General features: G+C 39.1%; 2 protein-coding genes across 2 annotated transcripts; one reads left to right on the forward strand and one right to left on the reverse strand.

The window, feature by feature from the left end:
* The first annotated feature begins 653 nt into the window (after positions 1-653).
* Positions 654-14800, forward strand: LOC124156591 (probable aminopeptidase NPEPL1). The gene is made up of 9 exons (XM_046531230.1): positions 654-1295; positions 1386-1568; positions 2880-3158; positions 5453-5677; positions 6453-6631; positions 9697-9820; positions 10486-10662; positions 12012-12122; positions 14440-14800. Exons 1-9 carry the CDS (start codon positions 1113-1115, stop codon positions 14578-14580), a joined length of 1602 nt encoding a protein of 533 aa, XP_046387186.1. The 5' UTR covers positions 654-1112; the 3' UTR covers positions 14581-14800.
* Positions 14801-18211: 3411 nt separating this feature from the next.
* LOC124156592 lies at positions 18212-20990 on the reverse strand. Its single transcript, XM_046531231.1, has 3 exons — positions 19272-20990; positions 18719-19146; positions 18212-18606 (listed from the first exon to the last, which is right to left on the reverse strand). The coding sequence occupies exons 1-3, from the start codon at positions 19951-19953 to the stop codon at positions 18352-18354; spliced, it is 1365 nt and encodes a 454-aa protein (XP_046387187.1). The 5' UTR covers positions 19954-20990; the 3' UTR covers positions 18212-18351.
* Positions 20991-21401: the final 411 nt, after the last annotated feature.

The following is a 21401-nucleotide window of genomic DNA, read 5'->3' on the forward strand; positions in this document are numbered from 1 at the left end:
TTTATAAAACCAAATAATTTGTATATTATGAATACACTAATGGTGGATAAGGAATCGCAATCAATGCATTTCGTTTTCTTTGATGAAGGAAACTACCCCATTACTGCATTAACTCAAAGTGAAATTTTAACTGCCAAAATGATGTAAATTATATTTCCAAGCATAATTTTTCAAAAATTTTCCCAGATCCCCTGTTGCTCAGAGTGGGGCCTCATCCCCAGACCCTCCCATCCCCCCCCTATGTGTATACACTTGCTTTGGTGTGTCTTAACACTTTTATGAATGGGTATGCATTTCATTCTGCTCTGGCTTGTACCTTCTAAGGCCTGGGTAGGCAGGTTGCACTCCTGAGCCTTATATTTCCCAAAGTTGACCCTGAAATGAAGATGGAAAAAGTACATGTTGGATGACCAACTTCTACTTCATGAAGAATTCAATTGCACATCGCCTTCACTTCTATTTTCACTGTGTGGAGGTAAAACTAAGCCTAGACATGTGAGTGAGTAGCTTAATTTTGAGTTATTGGCATAGCCCTTATTTGACCCCTTCATTCATGTTCATATTTTTACAAGAAACATAATTGCATTTTAAAAGCAGCGCCCGTAAGGAGGCTACAGATTCGCCGATTGCGATATATGTATCGAATCAAGAATCGAATGAGCGGGGGAGAAAACGTGATTTTCATCATCCATCATTGTCAAGGTTGTTTGGAATCATGATTTTGCATTATCTGGTTTATTTTTCAAATATAAATGAAGGTATTTTTAGTATTTGCAATAATAAATAAGGGAAATAAGTTATTTTTTGTCGATCAATGTTAATTTCTTGAAGGTTCGTTTAATTTTTATTTTACCTGTGGTGGGAAGTGCAGATCATTTGTGGCTCCTATCTTTAGGGATTTTATCTCGAAGTTATCTTATTGTGATATTATTATCAGTGACTGTGATAGGACTTATGCTATTTTAACCCTTTGCTTTGAATCTCTGCGTGTACTTCGTCATCTTTTGGGAATTTCCATCGTGGTTCGATTAGTCAGTGTATGCAGTTGGCCAAGAATTTATCTACTAAGCTCATAGTAAGTTGGCGTATGCAAAGGTTTCATTTCCTGAAGAATGGCTCAGGGAAGTGTCGATAAGAACGTGACTATGGCTTCGACTCGAATTCGTGTTATATCCAAGCCAGAAACCACCAGTCCATCGGTGCATCCCGTTGTGATTATTGGGCAATTGAAAAACCTTAAGAAGCTATCATATAACGATGTCCGTCACCGATTGGAGCCAGAGGTCCAAGAAGCGGTAATTGAAGAGATTTTTAATATTTAATTGTTGTATTCATTATGAATTTTCGTAGTTCTAACGGGATACTGTTGGGTTATTTCTCCTTAGGTATTTTGGACCGGCCTCGCGAACTTGCATCCATCTCCTACGGATGTCTGCTCGTTGTACGTTCATTTTGCTACAATTGCAGCTCTGCCTTCGAATTGCAGTCGGCACAACACACCGTCTCAAGCTCATTCCATCACCAAAATTGTGCGGGGTGCTTCGGTTGGTGTGAGTGAAACTGTTTTGGTAAGTCATTGGTCTTAATAAGTTTCCCTCTTCAATTCAGGGCACTGTATTTTCAGATTTACGACTTGAGAAATCAACATATTTAAGTTCTTGAAATTCATTTATTGAGTTTTTTTGTTCATTTATCTGTAGTCTTGTCCGCCACCGTTTTGCTAATTAGTTAGCTTTCAATGCATGCGTAATGCATTAGTTATTTTAATGCGCAGCATGCCAAATGGTTGCTCCATCGGTTACCTAAGATGGATAAATTAATGGATGGATGTTTTCCACTTATGTAATGTCTTCAGTAGTTATTGACACGCTTCTTATTTATCTCAATCTCGAGTGTTTGGTTATCATTAAATCAGCTTGTTTTATTTTTTGAGCGTATGAGGAAATTTTAATCTTTCATATTGTAATAGTTCCATATATTCTGATATTTTTTGGTTTGTTGGCTAAGTGGATAGTTTTCAAGTCTTGAAAACAAAGAGAGATAATTACTTAATGGACATTTTAATCAATGATCACAAGATCTTTTTATGTACCAAAATAAATGTTGAAGTGATATTTTCCCTTTAATACCCGAATTCATCAGAAAAGTTATGTACAATTGCATTTAACATCATTTGAATATTTAGGCTGTGGGTAATTGATAATCTGTTGGGCACAACTCGGATGATATAGTATTTGTAACATGGGCTATAGAGAGATTGCACACTAAAACTATATAATTTAGCCTCAGAATTGCATTAAGCTTCAAGTTGTAACTTGTTGGAATTCACTATGGTAGAAAATATCATAAATGTGAACTTTAAGCTGCAAATTTCTGTTATTAAAGAGTTTTTATAGGTAAAATGTCTATAAGTTTGCGTTCATGACTACACATTGCTAATGCACAATGCAATGAGCATGAAAATGTGAATTGAGAGAAATACCTAGCAGAATGAAAATGTTCTTCAATTTATGTCAAACTTGAGGATAATTTATAAAAATGTTACCAATATGAATCTTAAACTACTGTGTTGGTTATTAATTTGTTCAGATTGGGTTGCTCACTAGTACATAATTCAGTATGATCAATTTAATGCAAGTCAGCAATTATTTGTCCATATTTATATGATGATTCTCTAAGCACTTGTTTCCATAAGGTGTATAAAGTATGGTATTGCTTTCTTTTGGCTCAGTTCTTTCAGTAATGCTAATGGTGCAGAATCTTCCATGTAGAATTTCTGGTTTAATTGCTGTGTTGTTGAGAGGATTACTTACATCTGATTCTCTGATCCAAGGAAAGTGCTTTCAGATATGTAAACTTGGTTTATGTTTGATTTACAGATAATTTGTGAGAGAGCGGACATCTATGCATCAGCATGTGCTGTTGCTCGTGCATATCCATGTTTCACTCGAAAGACATCTCCACCCAAAAGCCAACCGGTAGAAGTCACCTTGGAATTTTTGATAGTAAATGAGAATGCTGGTGAAAAGCGACCGCCATTCGTTACCTTAAGTAAGGAGGAGGCAGAATCCTTGCATTCATCTATTGATGCCATTCGGCTTGCGGCCAGAATTGTTGACACTCCGTGTTCAGAAATGAATGTGAATCACTTCCTGAAGGTAAGCAATTTTATATTAATTTCTATGTTTGATGCATGTTGCATAGCATTTATTGTATATATGTATATGGTTCCCATCATGATATTAAACCTGTATAATGTGTCATAGTAATATAAATCCCTGTTGCTGTGTATTTTAATCATGCCTATTATAGCAGAGATAGAAGTTTTTCTTCAGTGTGTGCAATCTTCTGGATCAATTGCAACTCAAATTTTTACCCCTGATTTGGGCATGAATAGGAAGGGAAATGAAGTATCATTACTTTCATTAAAAAAATAAAGGTACCTAATTATAATGGAAAACCAGTGAATTGATTTTCAATTTCCCTTGTTTGCATTACTCATGGTAATTGATTCAGTATGCTTGGAAACTGTTGTTTTGGAGCATACATTGCCAAAAATTTACCTGTTGTGGATTTCATTTCACGTTTTCTTAATGCTCAAAACTTCATTTGAGGGTTTTTAATAGGGTAGTTTCCTTCATCAAAGAAACCAAAAGGCATTGATTGCGATTTGTTACCCACCATTACTGTATTCATAATATACAAATTATTTCGTTTTAGAAATACCGGTTTAGACGAATGGCTATGGTCCATTTTTATCCTCATTTGAAAAGGGCCAGAATGGCGCCCATGCGATGCCACTCCACGTGACGTCACAGGGACCTAGTTTCTATAGGAGAAGATAGGAGTTATACATCGTCTGAGATTACCAATGCATACATGAGGCGCAGAGCTCAGGGAAACATGTCTTAATAATCACCTATTAAAACTGGCTAAGGTCGGAAAGTTTTCTTCATTTGATAAGGTATTAATAATCCTTTTTTAAGCTAAGCGCTACCAGCCAGCAAGGTACTCAGCTACCCGCTAGCATCCTGCGTCCTATCAGCGCTCAGAGCCTCGATCAAGGTCACCTCACAAGGCGGGAGGGGGAACCAGAAATACGTCACACGGAGAGATTTCCTTACCCGTTGCGTTTTCGCGTGCTTGAAAATTTTCACTTTTCATTTAATCGCGAAAAATTGATATCGTCATTTAAAAATCTAAAAGCGTGGAATACGTACTCCAGGAGTAATAATCTTCCGATATAGGCAATAAAAAAATAATAGGAAACCACCCTATTTGCCTTTATGTTACAATGAATGCTATCTGGATTATTTTATTTGGCTCTACTTTGCCTATAAAACTTAAAACTTGATTCATCATGGATTTAAAAATTTTAAAGCGAGAAATACGTACTCCGGGAATAATAATCATTCAATTTAGGTTATAAAAAATAATAGGAAACCGCCCTATTGCGAAACCAAAGAGAATGTCAATTTTAAAGGAACAATAACTGCAACGTTTTCAGTTTGGAACTTTTCATGTGTACACTAGCCATAAAGAATTTTGACTTTTCAATAATCACATTTTGTAAATTTCCTACCTTATCCGTCTCCTCTTTATGTTTTAGCTTCTTCTTCTATTGCTAGAAAAATTTTTCAAACAATTTTTCAGTGAACTTTGATTTATACAAATTTATTGTTATTGTTAAGATTTCTATGAAATATGTAATTTCGTATCTTTGCGGACAATGCCGTTTTTTATCAACGGAAAAATTGCTATGTACTTTGGTAGTCAAGGGTTTGTTGACTTACTTTGTCTAGAGTGACTTTTTACTAATGGTTGAGAATAAAAAACCCGAAGTAAGATAGTGGAACCTGATTTTTTATTTTTCCGGACTAACTGCCGAAGCTTGTTCAGTTGCGCGAAGACTTTGTCTACGGATTCCCGCAATTATAATTATTTATCAGTTATGACTGTAACATATTTGTTCCCATAAATGATTGCAATACCACCATTGGATTTTGGTGGCCATTTTTTTAAAACATCCCCATTTTTTATTTTTTTATCTGAATAGTAATTAAGATACAGTTAAATTTATAATAAAAGTGTCTGAATATTTCATTTTTATCTGGTTCTGAGTTATCCTGAAAATTTTAGCTGGATAACTAATTAGAAAGGGAGTTAGAATTGAATTGCAAGATTTGATCAAGACAATATGACAAACAACAAAGCTAGTTTATGAAAACAACATACTTAAGTACGCAGAAATTTTTCATGATATTTTTTTATTGTGTGTAATGAGTCTGATGTCAAGTGAAAGCCATTTCCTGTTGAAAAAGGCCATTACCCTGTGTAAGTCCTGCTCTTAACGAAAGCATGCTGAAATGACTCGCTTATAACGAAGTTGGTCTTGTGGCAATATAGGTATGTATTAAAAGTCTTCTTGCTTTGGGTGCGTGTGTATTTATAGGAGATAGAGCGCGTGGGTGAGGAAGTGGGGGCCTCCCTCAAGGTCATCCAAGGCTCTGAGCTGCAGGGGAGGGGCTTTGGGGGCGTGTGGGGTGTGGGGAAAGCCGCATCCGTGGGCCCTGCCCTCGCCATCCTCTCACACCACAACCGCAAGGCAGAGCGCACCGTTGCGTGGGTGGGGAAGGGCATTGTGTACGACACTGGGGGACTAAGCATCAAAGGAAGGGTAAGCCGAGCTTTTCTCATTTTCTGGTGGATTTTTTTGTGTGGTGTGATTGATTCATTTCCCCACGATATCACCTTTCCACTTATTCATGTTGAAGCCCCGGTCTTGATATGCTCACATTTTACAAAACTGTTTGGAGCATTTTGGGGTAATGGCTGAGTGGTCGGATATATAATGTGTGGCAAAGGTTTTATCTATCTTTTGATCAACTTTGGTTGTAATTTTATTATTTGTTTCCATGTTAATTATCAATGCTAATGCTATCTTTGAACACACTCAAAAACTATTCCTATTTTTTTAGGTCAAAATAAAAATATAAAAATCAATTTCTGCATGGAAAATGGTAGTCTAATAAGTAGATTAAAAGAAGAAATATGTGATAAGTCTTCATTTATCCTTTTCCATTACTTTTTTGTATTTTTGTGGTTTTGCAGCCAGTTGTACGCTGGATTGGTTTTACAGCGTTGCAGCTGACATTTTGGTGTAGGAAAATATATAGATGTTGACATTTTGTGCCAAACGTTCTGTTTGAAGTATGATAGAAATGAAAAACTGACTTTATTCATTTTGGGGAACATCAAGAGAACTAATGATCAAATGGTATCAAATTTTATTTCTCTCTTATATAAAATAACAGCTAGGGTTAAGAAAATTTTTTTCAATGGTGCAATGTTTTCAATCGGAAGATTATGAAACCAATGTAGTGAGTAGGGTTTCAGGTTTAATGTTAGGTACTTTTGATGTCCCATCAATAAATGCATTCCCTGTTTCACAGACGGCAATGCCAGGGATGAAACGTGACTGTGGGGGGGCAGCCGCCATCTTGGGTGCTTTCTCTGCTGCTGTCAGTCTTGGTTTCAATGAGAACCTCCACGCCATCTTTTGCCTGGCTGAGAATTCAGTCAGCTCAGAGGCCACGAGACCCGATGACATCCACTACCTGTATTCTGGAAGGTTAGTGTGCCGTATGCATTCAATCATAGAAAGCTAAATTGAAAACTTAACAATCACTGTAAATGAAGGCTTATTATGATAGCTCTGGTAAAATGTTTTATGTAATATCTTTAGTCTGATCAGTGGTGCTAATTTGAATGTAATTGCAAAATCTAAATTATCTGTAGCCAAGTAGGATGATTTATACATTGTGTGTAAATGGTGGTTTTGCACATTTGGTAAATACAGTTAAGTAGCTATTTATCCCAAATTAATTAAGCCTTTGCTTGAGTTAATATTGTGACGTTCCAAATAGGCACAGGTCTTTGTTAAACAATTAGAAAAATAGACAGCTAGATGAGTGAGTTTAAGCTGTAATGTGAGTGAGTAGGAATGTGATACGTTGGAATCTGTTGTGACAATGACTGTCTAGTTTGTCCAGCTAGTGGGAAATCCGAATGCAATTGACAACCTTCTGGGTAATTCAGTTGCTTTCCTTCCCTTTAATGCAAAATCTTACCTCACTGTGTGAAATCCAAAAGTAATTGTTCAGTTCTTTGGTGCACTCATGCAACTGCCTCGTCCCTGAGAATTCCAGTGCGTGGCCTCCACTAACATGTTCTGTCGCATCACTCATCCAATGCACTGCCAGACAGCCCAGTTTGCAGTCTTTAGTTTCCACTTGAAGTTGTGGCGAACACCAACTCCAAATAGCGTAGGGATTAGAGAATATACCAAGCTCACTGATAGGGCAATTATTCAGTGTTGTGTGAACATTTGTTTGATTGAGTTTTAATTAATTTTGTGACTGTAGAAGTAATAGCCATTGATGACTGGTGGTAATGTTTACCAGGTGCGATGTGGTGTCGGTTTTCATGCAGGAGGTATCTATGGTACAAATTGGTTACATCAGAAATCTGATGCTTTCCTGGCGTATCCCAGAAGTGAAGGCTGCTAAGGTGCTCCTCTGTGGCTGCTGAAGTTTTGTGGTTTGAGTCGTACTCCATTCACAGGGCTGAAGGATGGAGTTTGACTCTTGCCCCAAAATGTTGGCAGCCATGGATGAATGAATTTATTACTCCAGCTTAAATGTACACTTTTCTTAACTACACAAAATAAAGAGCAGCTTTAGGTAGCTTCAATGGTCAAAAAATAACCAGAGGAGATTACACGGTGAAACACCTGAGCAGCCTTCACTACAGGTACTATAAGCTGAAAATTCATATCCAATCATTATGAAGTAGAAAATGAGGATTAATTAATATACAGCAGACTCCGTGTTGCAGATTATCCATTGCATGAGTTCACATTCGTTCGATGTTTTCAGCGATCTTGGTAAAAAATAAAAATGGACACAAAATCACCCTTGCTCACAAGGAATGTTTCAAGTGTACTTGGAGGTCTGCTCTGGCATTGCAGGTGACACTCATTGGCAGGAAAGAATACTCTTGATTTATTTTTGAAGGTTCTTCAATGGTAAACCAATTGTAAATTAAGAAAAATGTTATGCATGGTCTTTAATTGTATATTTCATATCTCAAGTGTGCAATTATTGCTGTGGCCACAGAAGTGGTTGAATACAGTCCAAGGGAATGGGAGATTTCGATTTACTTGGGCATATTTACGCTGTGACTAGTCAAGGTCAAACTGGAAAAGGAGTGAATAGTAGTAGTGGTGGTAGCATGGGAAGTGGAAGTGGAGATAGCATTAGTCATAGCCAGGCACTCGCTTGCACAGACAATTTGCCATGAGTCCTGGTTTCATATAATGGCTGCTGCGTGATCCCGTGCCAGTTACCTTTACGGGAGTTTTGTGTTCCTGTTTTTCAAGCATCGCGCTCTGTGATCACAGATCTGCATCCCGTAGTAGTTGCATTCCAGGCAACTTGTGTGAGACAGGTCTACATGGTGTGGTGCTTAGCAGTGTAGTTTCTGACTTCGCACAGTGGTTTTGGAGCATAATTGCAAGCCACTTTCTTGAATTTGTGACCTCGCAGCCTTGGGTACGGGGTTTTCGGAAACCAGGTATTATATGTAGCAGTATGAATACAAGTACAATCATGTTATCGCTGCGAAAAAGATCACGGTCGGGAATGGAAAGGTCTTAATGATTCTGGAAAGCAATCTGAAATTACAGGCAATGTGCGTAAATAATAATAGAATGCTTGATTTTCGTAAATTATGAAAATTTTAAGAAATAGAAGTGAAAGTTTGGATTATATATGTTTTCCGATTATTCGTGCCGCCTTACCCCATCATTAGCCCGGAAAATCGGGAGTTTACTGTACATGCAACCTTTACTGAGTTAGTTTTAAGATATTCTCAGTATTATATTTAGCAGACCTGGCTGATGTGGCAGCACTGCGTGGACCTGTGTTCAGCAGAGCATAGATCTAGGTTTGCGTTCCTCTCCAAGTCTTGTCTCCTACCCACTCTCTCTCCTCCACTCATCACTATTCTCTGCGACGCTCTACGATTGATTTGAATACTGACATTGGTTTGACTTCATTCGTAATTGTGAAATTTCATAATAATGAAGCTTCCCCAAGTTCGTGTATGTCAATTTAGCAGGGACTGTGGGAAACTGTTGTGCCACTATTATCTTGGAGCAATTTGTCATGCAAGGCAAAATTTGCCAACCAGTATCAATATTACAGACGTGATTTCCTTCCAGAGCATTTATTATCATACCAGAAATTGTGCTGTAAACTTGGAAAATTGCAATGCCATTTTCTTTAACATAACATGCCATCACTCAAGGACTCAACATTGGACTGGCCAGTAGCATACCTTTGTCACCTGCAAGTGCACATACGTTGCATACAAACATTCCACAGCGGGAAATATCAATTGCCTTGACTGGGATCCAGTCCCTCAATTTTACACCAGTTGTTTCTAAGCCCTTGTAGTTGGAGGGGTATAATTAATGATTCATTGCTGCTAGTAATACCTAATTACAACTGCCTACATCACCACTATGTTTCATGTTGAGCAAGTGAGTTACAGTTTCTTTCTAAAATTAACTTGCCATCAGTTGGGCACCAGTGATTTTACTAATTTTTGAAATTAATGTTCACTCTTGCACAGGACTGTGGAGATCAATAACACTGATGCTGAGGGTCGTCTGGTCCTTTCAGATGGAGTTGCGTATGCCCGTAAGGATCTTAAGGCAGACATAATTCTTGACATGGCGACGTTGACCAGTGCTCAGGTAAAGTAGAGCTTACTATTAGTGTAGTTATGCTTCTTACCTTTCTGCTTCTTGTCTGGAAGGTGTGGTGGAGGAAATTATTTTGTGATCAAATGATTAATTTTTTTGAAAGAATTGTGGGGCTCTTCTATTTACTTTCATACAAGAGTTGCCATCTAGAATATTTCTCAAGACAGTACATTGCTATTTTTAAATGTTTAAAAAAATGTTATTAGCTTTTATCAAATAACACTATCTCAGAATTGGCCCAAACTTTTATTTCGTAATCTAGATACACCTACCTTACTAGTCCAAAAATTAAATTAAGTGGCTTTTAAAACAAGTCTGTGGATGTGGTAGCGGCTCCAGACTGTAGAAATGTGAGCTAAAGCTTCAATTATGAACTATCAATGCCACCAATGTTCAATATCTGTATTATTTACAGTATGCTTTTGATGAACCTTATGCAAGAGCTCTACTGACAATTTGGATGTGGCTGCCTGGTAGCATAACTTAATTTTCTAGTTTACTCATGCCATAATAATTTAGGATATTATTCATTCTTCTGCTTAGATGAGATGTTATTTGAACAAGTTGTTAAAACATCATGAAAGTGATGGCAGTGTGGAAAGTACTTGGTGGTGAATAGAGTGCTGATGCCTCCCTGTATGATTGCTGTTTCACAGGGTGTGAGCACTGGCAAGTACCATGGTGCCATAATGACCAACTGTGAGGAGTGGGAGAAGGCTGGCGTGGCCGCAGGGCGAGCGTCGGGAGACCTCCTCTTCCCCATTGTCTACTGCCCCGAGCTCCACTTCAGCGAGTACACCTCTGTTGTTGCTGACATGAAAAACTCTGTTGCTGTATGTACATACTGAAAATCTCTTACATGGATATTCTTGTGAACCATGTTGTGTGTGACAGTGGGTGGAAACCCAAACATATTAGTATGACATAAGGCAGGTATGCCACACTAAGTGGAATTTTTTGTGGGCATTCTTGTGGTTCTGATTATTGACTGTGGTATGGTTGGGAAATCCGAATGGATTATGCAATTAGAAAACTATTCCATTTATAAAATTCTTTCACGCAATTTTCACCATTATTTGCATCCGTTGTTTTGATGTAATTCTTCTAGGATGAGGAGTATAGTAGAAGTTAGGAAAGGAAGAGTTGGGGGAGGGTTTGGTAGGACTGGCTAGGGAAGTGGCGGATAGTTATCAAGTGCAGGGTTGGTTGAATGATGACCTCACTAATATATTTACTTTTGGCGTCAAAATGATGTACCACTGTACTTGCCAGATTTGTAATTGGGCTTGTGTGCATTCTAAAATAATGTATTACACGTCATTTCAAAGAAAATTAAATTTTAAATTGTTTTTTGTTTCATGACCAAGTCCTAAATGTTGACAAGTCAGTGCAATGAATAACTCTGTTTGCGGTTTTGCTGTATTGTCAACTTCATGAACTTGGTAACTCAACCTAAGTCTACAGTATTTATCTTCCACAGCAAATTGTGAAAAGTAATGGAGATGCATGAAATGTATTTGGCATATTTTGTTGTGAGTTAAAGAAAATATTTGAACATTATCTGGTGAAAATTGATCCAAACGTATGTATAAGTGTATGTATCTTGAATATTTTCCTAACTATTGAGTAAAATTTCTATATTCCAGCCACATTCATTATATTCTTGATTATCTATGCCTTTCCATTATCCGGGTCTGACCTTATTTCATTCATTAGCTGGGATCACCATGAGTTGGTTGTACATATTTTTGTTTTAAGTAGTTTACACATTATAGTGTAATAGGTGCTCATGTTCAGCGAATGTTTTGGAAGAAATAAGAGTAAACAGTGGTTAGCCAAAAGTGTAAAAGAGAGAAAAAATTATTTTGTAGAATTTTAATGGCATTAGTGTTAAAACAACCATAGCATGGAAATCAAGCCACAAATGATGATGCTACAAAAATTACTTTAGAGATTGGATAGGGTGTACCTCTGCTACTTTTAGAGTTATTGGTGCTTCATTCTCTCTTTGTTATATTAAAATATTTTTTATTTATTGCTATAAAATTGTTAGAAGTTATTACTTTATTATGTATAGCTTATTTATATCCTTAATATATTCCTGTCTGTGTTGAGGAATTGGTCACGATTATATATCATTATGAAGTGTATCCACTTAGTAATAATTTTATATTTGTTACAGGATCGGACGAATGCTTTGTGCTCATGTGCGGGATTGTTTGTGGGAGCCAATCTGGGTTTTGACTTCCGAGGCATCTGGATTCACATTGACATGGCCTCTCCAGCTTATTGCGTAAGTGAGATATTTAACATCTTTTTCATACCTCAGGATATTTCTTGCTCGGGATTTTCTTGTAAAATCATTTGTAAAATGAGATGATCCTAACAGCCTGTGGTGGTTATCATTCTCTGCTTTGCCCATTTGGTATGCTGAAACTTCGGTTCAAATGGGAATGAATTGGCTAGCATCAAAGTTTAAAGTTCATATTTTGCCAACATTGCTTTTTGCCTAGAAATTTAGAAAAGTCTATTCAGAAATGTTTTCAAATGAATGATGTGGAATAAGTGTAAAAATAATTGAATTTCAGGAAAAAATGATGATGACACTGCAATAATACTGGTATGGTACAAATGAATGCCTTTTAAGTTTGGCTTACTGTGTTTGAATCTGCTAGTTATCATATATTACTGGAATAGATCTGTATCTACAGTACAGACAGCGTTACCCAGATGTTAAGCGAATTAGGCTGGGTGCCGCTGGAGACTTGGAGGCTGCATGCTAAGCTTAGATTGCTTGAGCAATTGAGAATGGATATCTTTAAGAGCGACACACAGAACATAATATTAGAGCCACACTATATTTCCAGGTCCGATAGAAGCGATAAATTAAGAGAGATGTTTTGCCGAACGGATAGATATGAGAATTCGTTTTTCCCCCGAACCATGAAGGACTTTAATAAACTCTAGTCCCAACTTCGTTAGAGCATTTTTTTAGCTGTAAACGGCTGGTGTCCTAACACCCCCTGCCACACGCCGTTTAGGCAGCTTGCGGGGTATTATGTAGATGTATCTGTATGCAGACTCATACGTGCAGGGACAGACAGACACATATTTGTCAGTGGTGGAGCCGGAGGGGCATATTTTTAATGGCAATTGGCACTATCCATAGTGTTCATGTTTGCAACTTTTATTCAATATTTGATTCCCTAGAAATCAGGAGTAGAGTTAAAGCTCATTTTAATGGGTACAGCATGTTGTGGGAATCGCTTCATAATGAGTGAATGGCAGTTTGCCACCAAAAAGCCCGGGAACAACATGTAAAAAAATATGGATATAATGAGGCCAAGAAGTACCCATGTACTACAGTATGAGTTACATATGCAAGGTGTCTCACTTCAGAGCATAGCATGACTGGTTAACTTAAGCATCTACCCAATTAACCCTTTCACCGCCAGCCCATTTCAGGAGAGATGTATGAAGACTGCCAAGGCTATTTTCCGGAATTAGCAACATTTCAGATTTAAAAATTTTTCAGCTACTTAATTTTATTTAATACGTCTAGATTTTTTCCCAATACTTAAGATATATATTTATATCTTATAACCATGGATAGATTTTGGGGGTTTGCATAAATTACAGCCGTTGAAAAGGCCACAATCACGAAAAAAGTGAAATAATTTGGGCCAATAAATCGGCCCCTGGCAGTTTTCGCACAACCAGCAGTGGCAGTAAAAGGGTGAAACGATCGTGGATGGTGCCGGTGTGGGTAGGGGGTGAAGTGAACTTGGATTTGTGATGGGTGTGTGTGCATGGGGTGGATCGGTCAGAATGTGGACAATTGGAAGAGAATCTAGTTGAAAGTAGTCCACCCCTTCCTTGCACCACTGATCTCCACCATTGTTTTATCTGTCTGTTCTGCTACCATGTGACTAGAGTTTATGTCATTCATGAAAGTAAATGAAACCTCTATGGGATCCTCTCTGGGAAATTGTCTTCGGACCTGCACACCAAAATTTAAAGATAATGGGAGTACAAAAGTGATGTACTCATGTACTGATTTGACAAGGTTTATCCGTGCCAGATTTTGTAGGTCTTTTCCAATCTTGAAGGGCAAAAAGAAAAGTTGAGAAACACTGGCTGATAACAATGACTGACCATGAGCAATCGTGTCTACTAAAATAACTGTGCCTTTAAGTGCTTGCATCCAAGAATCATGCAGTTGTGGCTGCATGATGTTCTATAGCATGCTTGTGCATTACTTGCCTTCACAAGGGCCTTATGTTAATTGTTTTCGAGTGCCCTGGACGGTGAGTTTACACCACAAGCTCATAGAATTTTAGTCCCTTTATGACTGGCTCTCTTGCAATTAACTTTGTATGATGCGACTGCTTGGCACGGTATCTGGAATATGGTTTCTGCCAATGCACAGCAATTTGGTGCATCTTACCTATAGCAGACTGTACCAGATCTGTGGTCATTATTTGCGAAATGCAGTGATAGATGTGTACTTTTTCATTTTTTTTTGAGTTTTTAAAAATTATGTGGTTATGAAGTAGGGTAAATTGGAGCCTCAATTTTGCATTTCCTTAAAGTATTATTTGATTGTGCAGGGGGAGCGTGCTACAGGCTACGGAGTGGCCCTGCTGGTGACTCTCTTTGGACAGTTCTCCAAAGATCCCTGCATTCGCATGCTGGCGCCAAAGTGCACAGCGAGCTCTGTGGCCAGTGACCAAGTGGAAGATGGGCCGTGAGCGATCCCTTGCGTCACTCAATTGCAGTGTATGCTGATGAAGATCCTCAGTATTGGATATTGTTTTTACATTAATCAATCATTGAAGATTGACTTACATCAATCTATATTCATAATGGAGCAACAAAACTATATGTTATGAAAATATGCTTTATAAAAATTTTATATTACTAATAAATATGCATTCCTGTGATGAGGAAGGGATGGTAGTGCTCTTTTAAGTTTCATGTCTTATTTTTCCAACATAATTTGTGGATGCTACAAAATATTGTGGAAATTGTACAATTAAAGCAAAAATAGCACTAAGGAGTGAACAGGTGGGTACTATCATGTAATTGACGATTTGCTGTAATTAAATGAATTTAAGACTCATTTTCCTGTACGTCAGAAGAAAAGAGTTCATCCTATTGTCTGAAGCTGTCCCCAAAAGGTTGCTGCTCAAGTATGGTGAATTTGTCTTTGTTCCACTTCATTTATTCTTTTTCCTTTTCCTTCGCATTAATCTTGGTAGCGCACTTGAAACCTGTTTCCATTACGTATGAAGAGTTTCATAGTAAAAGATAAGTTATTTTGTCCCTTCAATAGAATATGCATTGGAAATAATGTTGTGGGTGCCAGTGACTGTTATCACTGAAATCCCATCTCTGAAATCCAGGCTTGCTCAGGAGAAGACCATTGAAGGTCCAGGTATGCTTAAGATGTCTTAAATATTTTCTGAAAGCTTCAAAAATTCAAATTGTGGCAAAAACAATCTCATGGTAATACTTAGTTGAAGCACCTTTTCCTGAAAATTTGATAATTAAACAGCCTTTCATCAGTGGATTTAGATAAGACCCTTGATCTATTCCTGTTGTTGATTCACACCTTGCTAGAGGGTGGATTACATTTTCCTCTAGCCCTGTGGGAAGGGGCGTTGAGAATACTCCCACAGTATCCCTGCTTGTCGTAAGAGGCGACTACAAGGGTTGTAGTGTTGGCAGCGCAGAATGTAAGGCTTCCTGATAGCATGTAGGATCTTATTCTGGCTGTGTTTGGTACAAGACTGCTGTAAATGGCAGACTTACATAGTCGCCTGCCAGAATCCTCTCAAATGCCACTCTATAAATCTAGAGAGCAATCTAGAAGTTTCATGTTAGAACCGTGGAAATATTTTTTGGCACCCAAACTCTAACCCAGGCCACATTGGGGGCGAGAGCAGATCTTCAGAGCAAATGCAGCTTTGTGGCGGTGTATAGCCACAGGTTGTTAGGGTGGACATACATACTGCCCAATAGTTATTCCATGGACAACTTTCTCCCTAAGGATATTTGCCTCCCTTAATTTGCTCATTTTTTAGCCTAGGCCATGGTTATAATATTTCACAGAAACCTCTGGAAATTTATTTGTGACCCCAATAGCATCACTGGCCACTGAAATGGGATTAAATGTACCTTCTTGGTATTGGTGTATCAGCTAGCATGCATTACTTAGCGTGCGAACGACACCCATCTTATTTTCTCACCTGAAAATGGAAGTATCTGATGCTCACAAAGTGTCGTAGACCATTTACCACATTTTTAAAGTTTTGCGCCTTGTCTCTCTTCGTCTTCGAGAAGTCTACTTCATTTGAAGGTATTAATCTTGCCACTTTTGCCGCTGATATTGAGTGGCTTTCCTTCCTAGCGCTCTCGTTATCCATGTAACGTATGCTTGCGAACAATTCATTTTTAGTGAACACTTTCTCAAATAGTAGAGAACGCATCGGATGATAAAATGTTCACACGTGTTGGACCATGTTGGACTTGTAAAGTAAGAACATAGTGATAGTGAAGTTACGAACTGTCACCATGCCACGCTTTTCGATGGGTGCGACAATAGCGATAGAAATTTCATGTCTTTATACCTTTTTTGCACAGCCATTTTCACATCATCAGTGACCCATGTACCAATAATCCACCTCTCGCTGTCATTTTCATATGGACAGCTCTCCGAGACAATTTCCTCAAAGCATGTTCTACATAACGGGAAGGTTAATTTATTCCCCCATCTGTAAGGTAGTACAAGACAGTAAAGATTCCTCGGAGGTAGAATAGTGCAATTCATGATTCCATGCCATAAGTTCAGTGGGGGTACCTCTTCGCCCAAGAATATTTTAGGATGTCCAACTGGATATTTTCCATTTATTATCGATGAGTATAATGAAAAAACAAATCGGCATACTTCATTTTTTCGCCTTCCGCACTTCATGAAATAGCCGTCCTGCATTGGTTCTACCACCAAAGAGAGCATCCCTTGGATCTAGCGGTTTTTTCTTGGCCGCAGGGTTGTTCATCACGTAGAGTTCAGCCGCGTAGTAAAGAACCTTCTCGGCGAACGGTGGGCGGAGCGGGCGGAGCTAAGGCTACCTATCCCACCTCCCGGCCCTGCTTCCCCTTCTTTACTCTCTCTCTCACACACTTGAGGAGAGGCAAACCGTGTTGCCAAGTTTCCTCCGGCGGACAAAAGATAGGCACGAAACTACATTGTAGCCGCAGTGGAGGGATATAATTTAACCCTTAAGTAGGCGTCCGGGGGTATCTCGGACTCCGACGCATTTATTTTGTGCAATAACTTTTTAGTTGTGTAATAGGCCTTATGGATGTATTCAGACATACAAATTTACAATTTTAATGCCCAAAGGGTCACAGCGACCCCCCGCTCCTACTGATGTTATACTTTCTGTTCATTACTTCGTCGTTTAGTATTTGAATACGAAAATGAAATAAAAAACTCAAAACAACTTTTTCTCGCAGAGGAACCGGTCTTTTCCACAATTTTTATCTAATAAACCTTGTCATATGCTTCATTTTGCTCTGCGATACAGCATTAATCAAGCAAAACTGCAACTTAGATTGGGCGAATTAGGAATAAAATGGTCGAAGATGTGAACAATGGATTACCCCGATATTTTTTCCTCGGCAAAGTTAAAGCGGCAGCGGTGGAAAGTTAAAATGCCGAAGTATTGGAATAATTCCGAGAATTTTTTAAGCAAAAAGTGATCTCGTCAGTTGATAAGTTCCGGGAGAACATTTTATCCTAAGAAAGAGTGTACGTGGGGGATACTAAGGGGTCGGGATTACTGTGCTTTCACCAGGAGGGCAAGGCTCCACTTCGTCGCTCGGTATTCTCACTGATTGATCATACCCTATTGTTCAAATTTCCGAATTTACAAGAAGGGTATGTTGTGGGCAAGGTAATAAGCTGGGCATGGGAGAGTAGGGTGAGCGTTCCCCTGGTCACTCAGGTTCCCTGCTGAGACGTCTCTTTGTCCGATTCCGCTTCCACCAGAGGTTGGTGTACACCTTTGTCAATGGCTCTTTGTCTCGGAAACTCTTTGGGATAGTAAGGAGGCCATTAAGGATGGGGAAAATGGGCTTGGGCACACCTACACAATGCAGAAAATGTTTATTGGGGAAGTCCATTTCATATCAGGTTTTCCCAAACAACCCCAAACTCTTCCCAGGACCCACTCCCCTACTCACCTCTACACATCCCTTTTCCTATCTTCCCCCGTCCTTGCACAACTTCATATTGCACATATACAGAGGAAATAATTCATTTTATACCATTTCTTACCGTAAAACGCCACCAAATTTTATGCAAAGATAAGGATATTCAAGAAAATCAAGTTTATTAGAAATCAACTGTTACATATTTTTAAACAATTATTAAATATGCTTAGAAATGGTGTATTAATTGAGTGATTAGGAGAAATAATTTCCGGAAATGTACAATTTAAAAATACCTAGCCAATTCAAATTGTGCATTCGCTCTCTTCCGAGGATGTCAATGACATGTCGGAGTCTCCACTAGTCTCACTGCCACTGAGTTCCACAATTATTTTGTCTATTTCTTCGTCCATCAGTGCGTCAGTTTTCCAATATTCCTCTTCGATTTTCTTGACGTGTGCGCACACTTTCGTCCATTTCTCCGTGGAATATTCGGAACAAATTTTTTTAAACAATTCCGCTTTCTTGTCCAGTGATGTCGCCTCCAAATTGTGACGCACCTAAAGGAATACAGAAAATGTGTAGTAATTAACAAATTTAAATAGATGTAGATAACATTTGACATAAAAAACAAATTGAATAAATGCAATGGCAGTTATTCTTCGAGATTACCTGTTCTTTGAGGTCACCCCAAACCATTTCAATGGGATTGAGGTCAGGATGGTAAGGGGGTAAACGAATCACTTCGTGCCCAGACTCCCGTAATAATTCGTCGATGACAAATATTTTTTGCACATCTCTAGACTTTGCCAACTGTAAGAGCTGTGGCTTTCTCATATCCAGGGAGAATGGAATATTATTTGTCTTTAACCAGTTCTGCACATCAACTTTCAAGCTTGTCGACGTTGGGCGTTTGTTTTTCTGTACGCAATGGTAGGATGCATTATCCATTACGATGACACTGTTCAGTGGAATATTGGGAATGACTGCATCTGTTAGCCATTTGGTAAAATTTTTGGAGTTCATTTCATCATGGAAATCTCCACTTTTCTGATGTGACTTGAAAATGAGTAATGCATTTTTAATGAATCCTGCTTCACCTAGAAGAAACAAAGCAATCGTGAAAACATTTTCTACTACCCTGACGATAGAATTAAAACAATTGACACTGACGCAATTATGTGTCTAAAAGAGTTAATTTTGCTAATAAACAAAGTATAATTACCTCCAGCATGTGCAATAATCAACCGTCGTCCCTTCCCTATGGGTTCAATCACACCGATCTCTTCACGGGACTGCCAGCATTTTGAACTCACATGATTTTCATGTAAGTAGGTTTCGTCCAAGTAGACGATGTTCTTCCCCTCTTCTCTGCAGCTCCTGATCTTTCGTAAGTATTTCTCCCTCCATGCAGCAATCTCGGGCCTCTCAATTAGGATTTTCCTCTTGGACTGACAGCTTTTCCAACGGAACCCTAACTCCAAAAGTATCTCCCGTAAGTAGGTCCTTTGGCAGTCAAGGATTCCGTCTTCTTTCAACGCTTCCAAAAGGTTCTTCACGGTTGGCAATGTTTTACGAACTGCGTAAAACTCGTGAACTTTCCTACGAATGCAGCATTTTGCGAAGTCGTCCAGCTCTATTCGCTTCTTTCGTTCGCCCCTTTTCCCCTTAGGCGTTGAAAATGACAATTTTCCTTTCTCCTCAGATAATTTTCCTTCGCTTGCAATTCTCTTCACCGTGGAGGCACTAACTCCCGTAGCCTGGCTTGTAGCTGACACCACGTTCAACGTTAGTGCTTCCTCCGATTTCAACTCGTTCAAAAAACGGCTAACTCTATACACGATTTCTCGAGCCTGACTTTTGAGGGGCCTACCTCGGGCAGGTGAAGATTTCGACGAGCTGGCCATTGCAAATAAGCAATACCAGAGTTAAAGAACTCAAACTCAGTTAACAAGAACCAAAGCCGTAAAACCAAATAGAGTAACCGAAACGGAAGCGTAAGTCAAAATATTACTAGAAAGAAACCCAATTCAAAATCCAAAAAGAATGTCCAAAGCAGTGTCAATACGAGAGTTAAAGGACTCAACAAGAACCAAAGCCGTAAAACCAAATAGAGTAACCAAAACGGAAGCGTAAGTCAAAATATTACTAGAAAGAAACCCAAATCAAAATCCAAAAAGAATGTCCGAAGCAGTGTCAAAAGTCAGGCGCGCAAAACCGAGAGAGAACCGTAACGAATAGAGCTGGCAACAATAATGAAGTGACACGGGTAGGGGAGGCTCGGCAGGGGAAGGAAGGAGCCTTGAGTGGGGGTAGCCGAGGACAGAGAGGGGGTGCGCGGAAATTTTCGCGCAGGTTCTTTTCAAAGCGGCACATCTATAGGAGTTCAGTTGGGGGTCTCCGTTCAATATTCCCTGGAATTCACATTCCCAGATTTCCACCAGATTGCAGTTTCCTCGGAGGAGTATTTCGCAACGTCTTATTGTGCTTTCGTATCTAGTATTCATGTTTTCCCCGGCAATAGGGATCTGTTTTCAAAGCATTTTGGGCAACCATGATGGTATCACTCGTAAAACTTAAACGCGGTTATTTTCTCCCGCTCCATGAGATACCCATCATCTTTAATTCCCAAGAATCGTGCCTTTCCAAATGTCTGTTTCCCGCGTGAATGATTTTCCCCCTTTTCTTTTCCTCGGATGCTTTGCATGAATGTGGTAGTATAATTTGTTATTATTCAATAAGTTTTTGGACTGTGGTGTGCATGTGAATATCTTATTGTATGCTTCATTCTGGCGATTGATCAAACGTCGGTCGCCATAAGCGATGGATCCCCCCCATTGCTGGGTAGGGATGCTTCCCCAATAGTCTTTTGTAAGGGTCTTTTGAACTTAACATATCAATTCATCACTTTCACTTTAACTCCCTCTAGGCTAATACATAACATATAAGCAAAAAAAAGAAAAATCACTGGCGACTTGAGGTGCTTCCTATAAATGTCTGTAGAGTAGGCTATGGCCGTGGAGCACATTTTATTTTTTAAGTCTGGATCTTCCGTGGGATGATTCCAAGGCCGGTGAAAACAGGATTGTTCCTGCCGTCCCAGGATTCCAAGGCGCCAACAATAATGGCACCTAACCGGTCCTCCGTCTCGTAGCGCCCCTCCACGCGGATTACGGTCGCAATGTCCTGGTATTTCTCTATTTTGGCCGCTCGCGCTGCTCGGAAGGACTGGCGCTTGTTGTCGAACGGCACGGTGATGTCTATTATGTGAACCCTCCCCATTGGGCCCCCGCGAGCCGCAATGTCGGGTCTCAACCTCCTGTCAGCACCAGGCGCCGTTCTGTCGACCGTCACC

This window comes from Ischnura elegans, chromosome 3 (genome assembly GCF_921293095.1).
Source record: "Ischnura elegans chromosome 3, ioIscEleg1.1, whole genome shotgun sequence".
In the NCBI taxonomy this organism is placed as follows: domain Eukaryota; kingdom Metazoa; phylum Arthropoda; class Insecta; order Odonata; family Coenagrionidae; genus Ischnura; species Ischnura elegans.

What these genes read in the sequence shown, in the direction of transcription:
- LOC124156592 (XM_046531231.1), bottom strand. Translation starts at nt 19,953, where the DNA reads ATGGCCAGCTCGTCGAAATCTTCACCTGCCCGAGGTAGGCCCCTCAAA. An exon ending in GATTATTGCACATGCTGGAG is followed by an intron (nt 19,147 to 19,271) that starts GTAATTATACTT and finishes TGTTTCTTCTAG; the next exon opens with GTGAAGCAGGATTCATTAAA. An exon ending in GGGGTGACCTCAAAGAACAG is followed by an intron (nt 18,607 to 18,718) that starts GTAATCTCGAAG and finishes GTATTCCTTTAG; the next exon opens with GTGCGTCACAATTTGGAGGC.
- LOC124156591 (XM_046531230.1), top strand. Translation starts at nt 1,113, where the DNA reads ATGGCTCAGGGAAGTGTCGATAAGAACGTGACTATGGCTTCGACTCGA. An exon ending in GTGTGAGTGAAACTGTTTTG is followed by an intron (nt 1,569 to 2,879) that starts GTAAGTCATTGG and finishes TTTGATTTACAG; the next exon opens with ATAATTTGTGAGAGAGCGGA. An exon ending in CACTACCTGTATTCTGGAAG is followed by an intron (nt 6,632 to 9,696) that starts GTTAGTGTGCCG and finishes ACTCTTGCACAG; the next exon opens with GACTGTGGAGATCAATAACA.